Source organism: Lissotriton vulgaris, chromosome 3_1, assembly GCF_964263255.1.
Source record: "Lissotriton vulgaris chromosome 3_1, aLisVul1.2, whole genome shotgun sequence".
In the NCBI taxonomy this organism is placed as follows: Eukaryota; Metazoa; Chordata; class Amphibia; order Caudata; family Salamandridae; genus Lissotriton; species Lissotriton vulgaris.
Genome location: NC_141689.1, coordinates 2,050,149,207 through 2,050,162,583, shown reverse-complemented (window position 1 = coordinate 2,050,162,583; position 13,377 = coordinate 2,050,149,207). Strand labels below are relative to the sequence as shown.

At 50.2% G+C, this 13,377-nt stretch overlaps 2 protein-coding genes across 2 annotated transcripts in view; one reads left to right on the top strand and one right to left on the bottom strand.

Moving 5' to 3' along the window:
- LOC147728786 (uncharacterized) overlaps positions 1 to 13,377 on the top strand; it is a 408,842-nt gene that overhangs the window by 110,404 nt on the left and 285,061 nt on the right. The window lies entirely within an intron of this gene.
- On the bottom strand, positions 6,723 to 10,938 carry LOC147728787 (uncharacterized). Its single transcript, XM_086962780.1, has 2 exons — positions 10,881 to 10,938; positions 6,723 to 7,336 (listed from the first exon to the last, which is right to left on the bottom strand). Exons 1-2 carry the CDS (start codon positions 10,936 to 10,938, stop codon positions 6,723 to 6,725), a joined length of 672 nt encoding a protein of 223 aa, XP_086818906.1.

Here is a 13,377-nt window from a genome sequence, read left to right as displayed (position 1 = left end):
GCTCCCTACCATGGTGAATTGGTCCTTTATATATTTCAGAAATGGACTATTATATGCATAGTTATGTGAAGTCAATCAGTGATTACATACTGGCTAGGAAGGGTTTCAGATTTTGACCAGATGGAAGGCCATAGCATAAGTGGTGTTAACTTGATCTTCCAAATACAGTAAACCTAGTTCCGAATGGCAGGCATATGTGGGCACAGTAGGAGGGTCAAATGACAGTCTTCTCAGGAACACATTCTCACTAACCTGCATGTGTGTTGTGTTAAGATTCTCCCACATCAGCACCGAAATACATAGTGCTTTGTTGATATTAATCATCGCATCTAAGGGGTTAGAACCTAACTTTGCAGGGAACTTAAAACATGCCTCAATGGTTAGATCAAATTCGGCTTTCCTTACTTTCAATAAATTCATCCAATTACATTTATAATAAATATGTAACCCCGGGTACGTGAAAGGTGGTGGTCGCAGATGTTTGGTCCAGGACTCATTTTGCCTGTTGAAAACAAGTCCACATTTCCCAGAGGAAAAACTAATGGAAACCTGCGGAAATAGGTGTGCAAACTTACTTCCTGATTAGTGGGATTTGGCTGTTTGCTTTCTCTATGTTTAAAACCAGTGGTGGAAGAGGCAGACTGCTGGTCTACATCATGTGTATTTTGATCACTCACATTACAACTTGGGGAGATTTATCAGACAGAGATATTGGAATGAATGAGTCTGCAAGTTAGTGAGTTTATCATATGGGTAGGTGCACAATTGGTAGACCGTAAATCCACACCCATAAAAGACTAGAGCTACAAAACTAATAGATTGTAAGAGTTTTATAAGCCTTTCTAAAATTGAGATAGTAGTTCAGCGATTTCAGTGGGACGAGAGGGATATGCATATAAATCCGCTTTCGTAATGAAGGAAAACATGATGAATTATGGCTGAGTCTGTACAATGATATGTCAGAAGACCAAAGAACAATTGTTATATTTCTTCTTTCAATTTTTAACATTGGTTCTTTGCAAGGCCTGTGTCTATTGAAAGCCTTTCTGCAACGTGACACATATCAGATTTGTTTGCTATTACAAATATTAGAAGCATTGTTTAATATTATGTGCCCTTGTTTGTGTTCAATTATGTTTCAGAAAAAGGGATTGGTGGAATGCTTGAATAAATCTTAGCCCCAGGTATTGACTCAGGGCGTATTCAGTTCATCGTACTTTTGCCCACCATGCAACCTCAGACAAGAAACAGACACATGCAAATCATTCATGATTCTGCTCCACTAGGTTCAGTGCAGTTTGAACTGTCAGACAAGGCTCTCTCGGAAAGGGATTACAAGCAATCTAAGACCGGTTGCAGTGTATGTGGGCATTTTCAGTCGGGTGCAGCCTAAAAAAATCCAAAAAAGAAACAAAAGGGCTGTGATTGTTGAGTTGCTTCAGAAGAAGCAATGAATTGCTTATATCCTTGATTCTTAAACACATTGTTTATGAACAAGCATTAGCATAGCCAATAGGTCTCGCTTTTGGGACCTTATAAGTATTTAGTTATGCAGCACAATATCCTTGGTGCATGGCTAAACACTTATAAGGTCCCAAACGCGAGACCTATTGGCTATGTCAATGCTTGTTCCATTACAGATTGTGTTGTGGCCCTTTTCTGGACCGCAGTACAAGCCTCACTAGGAAAAGGGCTGTTTACAATCGCTTGCATGGCGGTCGTATCGTAATTTGGCTGTCAGGACTGCTGACTTTGTCGGATGGTCTCATGCCTAAAATGATGCATCCAACCGCCATTATAATGAGGCCCATAGTCATTTAAAGTGTGAAAGTTTGGAAGCATGAAAAATAAAAATATCTTAAATTGCTAAAACGGGCACTTGGGGCCAGATGTAGGTGGCCGTTTGAGGCCATTTACCGAGCGGTAACGGCGGATTTTGGCCGTTACCAATCGGTAAATGGGTGACAGGTATGTAGGGGGCATTATTTTACCGAATCGGTAAAATTACCGATTCGGTAATTTTACAGATTCGGTAAAATAAAAATTCAGTAATTTTACCGATTCTGAGGCACCCAGATGTAGGTGGGACTCTTCAGAGTCCCACAGGCCTTACCGAATCGGTATTTTACCATCAAATCCAATTTGATGGTAAAATACCGATTCCGGTGTGCATGCACATGTGTGCATGCACACCTATGCCATGTGACAGGCAGACCTGCCCTTAGGGCATGTATGCCTGCCACATGGCACCTGAGCCTGTTTTGGGGGTGCCAGAGGGTGTCAAAGTGACACCCGCTGCACCCTTGTGAAAATCGGTATTTACCGATTCGGTAAATACCGAATCGGTAATGCCCATTCATTCCTATGGGCTTCAAAGCCCATAGGAATGAATGGGCATTACCGATTCGGTATTTACCGAATCGGTAAATACCAAATTCTTCCGAATCGGAATTCCAGCACATCTGGAATACCTACATATCCACCCCTTAGATTTACCGATTTCTAATTACCGAATCAGTAAAATTCGGTAATTGAAAATCGGTAAATCTATTTTTCCTACATCTGGCCCTAGGTGATTCCTCTGAATGGTATTGTTTATAACAACGTTTTGGAAGTGATTACATTCTAAAATAAAAAGTTAAGACAGAATTAAGGAGTCTATCACGAAGGCGGGCGGACAAAGTCTGCCCGCTACCGCAACGGCAAAAGGGACCGCCTGCCATTGTTGCGGCGGTCCCGCCTTACTCATTAGGTTGCCCACGCCACACTGGCAGGCGCAGCCCACATTTCTTACATTGCGGCGGGCGGTGCTGTCAGCAGCACCCACCGCAATGTAAGAAATACATGTTGTGCATTTGCATGCACAACATGACAGGCACCGTGCGGTGCCTGCCACCTTGTGCATGCAAACAGCCTGGGGGTCCAGGGGTTGGGGGGGTATCCGCCCGCCATCCTAATGGGGCCTTAAGATATTTGAATAAGGCTTAAAATGAAAAAGTAAGGTTTGTGAAAATGAAATAGGAGAGATGTAAATATATATAATAAGAGTTTCTTGATCCTAGACACTCTTCCTCATAAGACTAACCAAATAATTGATTGTGCTTACCCCATTATATCTAATAATACAGTGGCAGAATTATTCAAAAGAAAAATTATGCAGACATTATGTATGTTGTATTCAGAGACTTTGGAATTATGTAGCAGGGGTGCACCAATTGATGTGACAGGCTTGAATTTATTATGTGGAAGTATTACTTCATTATTTTGACATTATCACATGTTAACACTGTCCGGGCTGAGGGTTCGCTTCAGCACCATCAGCTAAACACCTAAATACAGCAGTCAGCAACTGAAAGGTGACTAGTTAAGCTTTGGACATGATCTATCCCTGCTCGGCAAATGCGTGGCACTGTTTTTAGTAACTTGTAAGCTAGAAGTAATTTTTGTTAAAATCTGAAATGTATGCAGCAGATAATGGATTATGGGGCAAATGCAGCAAGTCCCTAAATATGCAAGAAACGTTACAGCCATAGAACAACATAGTCCCAATGACCCAGCCTATTTAAACAGCAATTGCTAGCTGGTCCGATAATGTGTAGTTATTAAAGACAATATATGCAGGCTAATCCTAGCCATAGCATTATGGTGTGCTTTAACAGTGAACTAGGGCTCATCTAATGTTATTTTACAGTAGTTGATTGTTTCTAGCTAGCTCGTCATTGCGAAAAGTCTTGGAGCTGTCCAGACTGACAGAGTCAAAAAGAATTACAAATTCTAGAAAACAAGTAAAGTTTATTAAACAAGCATTGGCAATGCCAATTGGTCTCGGCATATTAATGAGTTTAGTGATGTAGTTGGTATTATAAATATATTAATATACTGTGTTTAGTATCCGATGAATAAGTTAGCAGGTTAGCAATGACTTCTGAAGTAGCAGAATAGTAATGCAGCAGTTTTAGTAGTAAAGCAAATACAGCAGGAGAAATAGAGTAGTGATAGCAGTTAACATTAGTGCATTGCTAGTAGTGTTAGCAGAACAGCAGTATGAGCAAAGTTAGTATGAAAGCAGTGTCAGCAGATTGAGCAGTTCAGCAATAACAGTAATATAAGGAGAACAGATACAATTTCACCAGCATGGTCACTGTAAACACCACATATCTCACAGCAAGTGTGTAATATGGTTAACACCTGCCATATAGTCATATCCACTTAATGACTTGTACAGTTGAAAATAATATTTATTTTCACCTGACTAAAATAAGTGAAGTGTTTCAGCATCTGTGCTCTTCATTAACAGTAAAGATTTTCAGAGTCACAAAGGTTTGACCCACAGGAGTTCAACAACGTTCCCAAAAGTACAAAACGATATTGACTGCAGAGTTCTCTTCAAATTAGGTCATGTTCATGCGCATTTGATCAACATCAACCCAAAAACTGCATCAGCTTACTTCATCACAAAACATGTCTCAAAATACCAACCATATTCCCAGATGCCCAACAATTAGCACCAATGATATGCTACAACTGTGGCAACCAACAATCATTAAAAGACAAAAAATAAAATAGTTGAACATAAAACAAGCACTGGCAAAGTCAATAGGCCAGGCCTTGCCAAGGTCACCTTGCACAAAACATTTTTATTGCACACACATACCGCAAAATTGGAGAAAGCACACTGTCTCCTAAATATGGCAGCATAAGAGTGGCTTGCAATAAAACATGTTTAAAGTTAACAAATAACTACCACACATCATCTTAATGGACATGTATTTCTGATTTTGATGGACAGGTGTCCTTACAACAGCTATAGATACCCTTTTAGTTTAATGCACATCACAGAAAATTATGGACGCAAAAAAAGGTACCACTGGCTTGGAATTACTGTAAAATGAAGCCAGCTTTAACATACAAGGATAAGTACAAAATATAAGTAAATAAATAAAAACAATAAAGAATAGGAATAATAGAAAAGCATTGGCAAACTAAGGCACTAACTTACAATCCTGACACTAAAGTTCACTTGTGTTCAGGCATAATTATGTTGTTATGGGCAGCAACAAAATGACAGCTAGACACACCAAAAATGAATGAGGCCGACCCATATGTACATATGTATATGTCATGAGCCTTTTCAACGTATCAGCCTGACTCTATGCAAGGCAGAAAGAGGACTGGGTAAACTTCCTATGTGGAAAACTAGAGAATGCTGATCAAAATATCCATTCACTTTAACATGGGAATTCATTATTACAGCGCTTGCCACCAGAGCTTAAACATTCATATTGTAAGCTCGGGTATATAACATTTCTACAGAGGCACATGCCAGTGATTTCCTCCCTAGTACAATTATACAGCCACTTAACACAGTTTCAGCAGAGGAATTAAATTTAATATCTACCATTTGTATGGGACACGGAAATGTAGAAAGACAAACACATACCAATAAGTAAGTATTTTGTCATCACGTTTTTTTTTTCCTTTTGAAAGGGCAACAGCATTTGTCTGCATTTCGCCGCCATCTTCCTATCACCCCGATGCTTGATTCCCCATAAGGATTTACATGGAAAGACAATTGTGTGCGCGCTGGTGGATGTCACTTGCTGGAGGAACTACACTGTCAGGACCACAGCTATATAACTGAGCAGTGAGTGCAACGCCCAGCTGCCGGCATGTCGAGAGGAGTACGCGACGAGAGTTGGTGGATCGCGCAATGAACCACTCCACGCATCAGATTTGCGTAAAAGGCCATTTATTAGGACAGGCATGACAGCTTACAAAACATAACATTATCAACTTTAACAATCCCCCCAACATTCTGCCTTTCAACCGTCATCCACTCACGTGCTCCACCATCCATTCCCAAATCACACCACAACCTCTCTACATCCCATTCACTTCCCCTTTCCACTTCCCGACTCCTCGGTCATTTCCGTCCATCGCACTCCTGTCTACCACTCTCTCCCATCCTGCGCCTGTAACCCCCTCCCTGTAAGGGTGATTCTGCCCGTCATGGACTCCCCACCCCTCCCAGTTCCCGGAACGTCTCCCCCCATGCCATCCTGTCCTAAACTGGCACGTTGCCCAACATGGCAACCATAACAACACCGCACCAAAAACCCTTTTACTTGTAGGGTGGGCGGGTGGCAAAAACCTAACTCTTCCCTGAGGCACCGGGGACAGGAAAAGGAAGTTGTTCCTCTCCTGTCCCCCTACCTAACCCCTCCCACCCCTGCCTAAACCCCTTACCTAACTTCCGCCTGCCGTGTCCTTGCGCGAACACCCCGGGGGAAGACTAGTCTGTCGACCTGCATTCCCCCGGGGGCCGCATCGCGCAATGAACCACTCCACGCATCAGATTTGCGTAAAAGGCCATTTATTAGGACAGGCATGACAGCTTACAAAACATAACATAATATCAACTTTAACAATCCCCCCAACATTCTGCCTTTCAACCGTCATCCACTCACGTGCTCCACCATCCATTCCCAAATCACACCACAACCTCCCTGCATCCCATTCACTTCCCCTTTCCACTTCCGGACTCCTCGGTCATTTCCGTCCATCGCACTCCCATCTACCACTCTCTCCCATCCTGCGCCTGTAACCCCCTCCCTGTAAGGGTGATTCTGCCCGTCATGGACTCCCCACCCCTCCCAGTTCCCGCCACCCAGGGAACCCCCGAAGGGCGGTTACCTGCCCCACCAAGCGTGCACCTTTCGAACTCAGACTCTCCTACACCAAATTGACTCATTCCACAGACCACCAATCAAATCCCGCAGCTCCATGAGGTAGAATGCATTTCCCATGTGAGAAAGGTGCACGCCGTCGTCCCTGAAAAGAAGAGGTTGTTCCAGCTGGAGCCCGTCATGAGCCAGCACTTTAATCCCCCGATCTGCGCAAAAGAGTCTCATAGCCCTATTCAGTTTCCTGCGGGCCCGTTCCACAGCCGCAGGATTAAGTGCACCCCTCCAAATCCTCCTTGGCACAAACTCAGTCCATACAATGCAGGCGCCAGCCAGATTGTTCTTCATTACCTCCAAGTCCCTCTGCATCAAGTGCGACAGTGACACCCCCGATTGTTTCACTAAGTCAATTTCCCCCAGGTGAATGATGATCAAATCCGGGCAGCCCAGCTGCGACACTTTCTTTGTCAGCCATGGTAACAGTTCACCCCATCTCATTCCGCTCTTACCCCACCATTGCACTTCATGATGGCTGCTCCTCAGGCCCAGGCTACGACCGTATACCTGTCTGGCAGCATACTTCGAAGCCCAATGCACAAACGAGTGCCCCACGACCCAAGTGACCGTCTTGGCCCCTGGTCCACGAACACAACCTACGAAGAAAAAGATATTAGTACCAAGGCAGACAAGAAACTACGCCAAGCAGCGTCGCCGTCCAAGCGTTGCGCTCCCGCCCTCACTTGCGCACATAGCGCTCGCAGCACCGCGACCTCCAGCGACCGATCCTTCTGATCTCCTCCCATGACCAACCCAAACCCGCCGCCGCCGTAGCCGCCCCAATCCGAAAGGAATGCGTGCCAAACCGAGCCGGGTCCCTACCCAGCCTCCGCAAAGCCATCCGTAGCACCGCCAATAACTGACCCGACGTCAAACGCTTCCGCGATACATGCACAAAGATCTCCCCCTCCGTCCGCTGCCCTCTCTGCCTAAAACACAGCCATTCCCGTACCGGACACACACCTGCACACCCACTCACCGACAACCACACCCATTTACCCCGACCCAACTGGTCAGTCTTGGACCGCCCCAACCAAATGCCCAGACAAAGCCCGTCCACCCGCACATCAGCAAACAGCCTACCCGGCGCCCCCCGCGCCCCCAGCAGCTCCGACACCCGAAACGCTCCAAAAAACATCCAGATCATGCATAGGCGAAAAAGCGCCACCTCCCCCCCGTCATAGCAACAAAAAACCAATTCCTGCAAAACCAACTTCAACAAGTCAAACGTGACCGCCTCCCTGGGCAACTCCCCGCCCCCCAACTCAGCCCGCACCCGCCCCCAACCCTTCAACATTCGGCACAGCAGATCCGAACTAGCCGGATCAAAACCCAAATACAACATGCAGTAAAACGACACACCCGCCAACTTGCCAGCAATCGTTGTCTGTGACAGTCCCTTATCCATGCAATCCAGCACAAAGCGCACAACCCGCCGTTCACACTCTTCCTTTGGCAAACCCAGCACCCCCGCTCCAAGGCCCACAAACTTCCCAAACTCATTCCAAGCCAATCGGTACGCCCGCCTGGTAAACTCCGCCAGCGACCGTTCCACCAAACCCACCACTCTCACTCCCCCCACGCCCAGATACCCTCCGGCACCTTGGTCTTGCAAGCCTCCGCTCCCGGTGCCAGCTCCCTGAAACGCAGCCACTGTGAACGAGATAACGCATCCGCAATTTCGTTATTTGCGCCAGGCACATGTTGCGCGCGAAACAGCACATTGTAACGCAGACATAGCAGCATGAAACTTCGCAGCAAGCGCAGCACCCTCAGATCTCTCGCCTTCTGATTGTTGACCAAGTCCACCACCGTCATATTGTCCACGTGGAACAACACAGACCTGTTCTTGAACTCCGGGCCCCACACTAGCAACGCCACCAACAAGGGAAAGAACTTCAAGAAAGCAATGCTCCTGCCCTGACGCAGCCAATGATCCGGCCACCTTTCCGCGCACCAGCGACCGTCCCAGAAAATTCCGAAACCAGCCGCCCCCGCTGCATCCGAGTAAAGCTGAACCTGCCACACCATCCTGTCCCGCACAAAGTCCAACGACACTCCATTGAAATCCTCAAGAAAGACCAGCCACACTCGCAAGTCCGACTGGACCCCCAGCGTGATCCTGACCCTGTGATAAGGGAGGGCCACACCCGACATGGCCATGCCGAGCCGCCTACAGAAAGTCCTCCCCGCCCTCACCACTCTACAGGCAAAGTTCAACAAACCCAGCAAGCGCTGCACAGACCTCAAATCCAGCTTCTGAACCGCAATCGCACTCTTCAAAGCATCCTGCATCTCCGCCACCTTCGCCACCGGTAAGCGTGCCTGCCAGGCCACCGAATCCAATTCGATTCCGAGGAACGTCAGACAACAACTGGGCCCTTCCGTCTTCTCTGGCGCCAAAGGCACCCCAAAATCTTGAGCCAACAACTGAAACTGCCGCAGCGCCTGACCACAGTCACCCGAACGTCCAGAACCCACAAACAGAAAATCATCCAAGTAGTGGGACACCAGCCGGTGCCCACAGCGGTCCACAAAGGCCCACTGCAAAAAGGAGCTGAAAGTCTCGAAGAGCGCGCAGGAAATTGCACAGCCCATTGGTAGCACCATGTCCACAAAAATTGCCCCATCAAACTGCATACCCAAGAGAGAGAAATCCGCCGGATGAATGGGAAGAAGCCGAAAGGCCGACTTGATGTCACACTTGGCCATCTCCGCCCCCCTCCCACACGACCGCACCAACCCAATGGCATCATCCACCGAAGCGTACAACACCCTCGAGTCCTCCTCAGCAATGAAATCATTCACCGACCCGCCTTCCGGCCAGAACAAGTGATGGATCAACCGGTACTCCCCTCGCTCCTTCTTGGGCACCACCCCCAACGGCGACACGATGAGATCCGCCAAGGGCCATTCCGAGAATGGACCCGCAATCCTGCCCTCCGACACCTCCTTCTCCAGTTTACACGCCACTACCCCCGGCAACTCTTTAGCAGACCGCAAATTCTCAGCCCAACGCCTCTCCCTGGGCCCCTGATAGCCAATCCGAAAACCTTCCACAAACCCCCAGGACAAGCGCAACGCTGCCTCCTTATCAGGGTACCGGGAGAGCCATGGACCCATGGCCTCCACCTTAACCGGAGTACGGGCCCTTCGGCCCAGGCTGCCCCCTACCCTTGGCAAATTTCCACTGTTCTGACGGCGTAGCCAGGGTGAGGCACTGCGTGACCGGGTGGCGTCCCCCACACTTAGAACACTCATGCTTGAATTTACAGGAGGGGCGGTTGCAGAAACCTCTGTTAAACCCCCAGCATGCTCCCGAAGCGACCGGCTTGTATTGCTGACCCGCTGATCCGGACCACACGGGCTGGCTCCCATGACCACTTGGGATACCCTGGCTACCCACCCCAGATTGGGCGGGACGCGGCTGAAAGGACCGATACGTGACCGGAAGACCGCTGGCCGTATGAGTAGACGCCGCCGCCTGCGTCGATGACATCCACTGGAGCCAAAGCTCCTGATCCACATCCCCCCACGGTTTATCCGGGTTAACACTGACCCGAGCCCTGAACTCTTCGTCATAGCTCAACCAAGCGAAACCCCCGAAATGCATCTGCGCCTTCCTTATCACGTCCATGTATTTAAACAAAGCGATAGCCCGATCCCCATGCTTCTCACAATATATACTCGCATAAATCAGAAAAGCAGAAGTCCAATTCTCCATAGTAACCGGCACCCTCGGCCGCCTGGTCAGTTCCCATTCCTCCTCCTTAGACCCCTCTTTCGCCTGAACCTCCCTGTGCAAAAGCTTGAACACATCCACATACTCGTGCCTCCAAATCCTTGCCCTAGTCTTCTCCGACAAATGAGACCCCAGGGGCACACCCAGCCCCATGTACGGCAACTTCTTCCTCAGTTTCTCCACCCCACTCCCACCCTCCTCCTTCCCCTCCAGGTCTTCCACCTTGTCCGTCTGCGCGCTGGCCGTCGCGACCTGCTTGCCCCCAGCAGCCTTCACAGGCTCCCCACCGCCATGGGCTCCAGCCCGCACAGACCCCTCCCCAACCCCCACCGACCGGCAGGGCTTCTTCCTCCCCCCGCTCCCCCCATCCAGCCAGGCGTCCCACCAAGAGCCCTCACCTGACAAAGTTGCAGGAGCCTCCCGCTCCTGTCGCCGTGCGTCCGCCGGCCTCGACATCCCGCTGGTGGCCCGACCGGCGCCATCTCGTGCCTCCTGAGAAGCACCAACCTTGGTAGCTGCCCCTATAGCCCTGCACACACGCCCAGGCTCACGCAACTCACCCTCCTCCAACTCATCCTCATCATCCTCGTAATCCAACCATTCATCCTGAACATCCAGCGGCACCACCTCAGTCACGACTCTTTTAGCACCCTTCCCTTTCACACCAGGCGTAAATTTACACTCCAACATGGTCGGTGCCCGCTCCCTCGGTGGAGGGCAGGCCGCCGCGGACCCCCCTGCATCTTCGTCCCGGCGTTTGGAGGCCGTCTTGCCCCCCGCCGGCCCACCCCGGCCTCTGCCAGCCGACCCTGCTGGCTTGACCCCCCCCCCCCGAGCCGTATGCGCTCGGGGAGGCCCCGGTGCCACCAGGTCTCTGATCCGTCAAGGCAGTCCCTGCATTCTCCACCCAGACCCACTGACCGTGCGACCCAGGGGCCCCCCTACCACGGCCAACGGCCGACGACCTGCCTCGCCCTGGTGCCGGGGCCCCATCGCCCCCGGGCACCCCTCCCATCTTCTCCTCCCTAGCGGCACACAGGCGCTGCCACTCCCTCTCATACTCTTCGATGACCCGCCGCTGGTCCCTCGCCCTCTCCTCCTCCGTCATCTGGGCCCACCGGTCAAACATAGACGTCTGCCCCGGCCCTCCGTCCCCGGGCAAGGGTGCCACAGCACCACCCGCCCCGTGCCCAGCCCCACCCCGCTGCTGCACCTTGACGGGGCCCTTGCCCTTGGAACCCTGGGACTTCACCACCCCCTTCCGGCCCCTAGACAGGTCAACCGGCTGCTCAACAGCCGTGAAACCAGCCTCCCCCCTAGATTCCTCCCCTGACAGCAAGAGGGCGAATTCATCCCCAGCCGCCACCTCCCACTCGTCAGAGTCCTCCCCCCCACTGCCATCACTGCTCCCCCCGTACCCCGCCAACTGGCTCAAACTCCTGGACAGTCCGGCCCGAGACGCCAGCAAGTCCTGTCCCTGCACGTGCCCATCAGCCTCCAGCTCGGGGCCCTCCGCCCCCCCACCCCCCTCCGGGACCACCTCCCCCTTAGCCCCGACCTTAGCTGGGAGACTCAATCTCCTCCCTCCCTTCTTTGGGGGCTCCTGTACCTTCCTGGCCTTCCCCCTCCTGGGCCCCCCATCCCTCGACCCAGCAGGCTCCTCCTTACAGGCAGCCACCACAGCTGCCACTCCCGCCGACGCAGACCTGGTCGGGCGGGTCATGCCGACCCAGGCCTGATCCAGAACACCTGGCTGGAGGAGATCTGCCCTCCCAGCCCGCCCAAGCACCAGTAAAGCAGCCCTAACTGCCTCAGCATCAGGGACAGCCATTGCACAAAAACCGGCAATTCACCCTCCGTGAGATGCGTGAGGATCGGCACCCGCTCGGAACATCCGCGAGATGCATGACGTTTGGCACCCTACACTCGCCGCCCGGAGCACCCGCTCCGATAAAAGTAAAAATACACTAAATCACAACCCGCCTAAATGCGCCGTACACACTAGCCTACTCGTCGTCCTGGGACACCAAAACGACGACCCACGCTAATCACACACCGCCTACCTAAGTCACACTCCGCCTACGCTCCGACAAAAACCTAACTCTTCCCTGAGGCACCGGGGACATGAAAAGGAAGTTGTTCCTCTCCTGTCCCCCTATAAGCAGCCTCCTACCTAACCCCTCCCACCCCTGCCTAAACCCCTTACCTAACTTCCGCCTGCCGTGTCCTCGCGCGAACACCCCGGGGGAAGACTAGTCTGTCGACCTGCATTCCCCCGGGGGCCGCAATCTGCACTAGATTGGTATTTCATTAAAATGATGTGCAGAACTCAGTAATTCAATCTCCCAACGGACAATTGCACTTATCCCAAGTTCTAGTTAAAAGACTAGCAAACTGAGTCTACGGCACCTGACAATGTGACAGAAATCTGGAAAGAATGATACACAGAGTACAGCATTGTCAGAGTGCTATTTCATGTCCTGATGGTGTAAAAGCACTGGCATCAGACAACAACAAGCATTTGCAATGCATTCGAAGTTGGCACGAGCAGCGGTCTAAAAGCGAGCGTCAGCCGGTCCTGTCACGGGCGCTGCCAACATAAAAGAGGGAATGTACTTTAAAAAATAAATAAATAAAGTGAGCGCAGTGTCCCTAGCGGGCGCTGTGCTCACTGATCATGGACTGAAAAGTCTGGATGGCAGCTGGAAATTAGAACCTCTAAGAAGGAAGTCTTAATCTTTTTATTAATACATCAAGACAGGGTAAAAACTGACTAATAGTTTATAAGGGACAGGAAATGTCAAACAAAGGACCACCAGTGATTGCAGAGGAATATCATATAGGATTCCCATCAAAAGTACTCGTGATGATCAATACTATCACTTAGTCATCCTT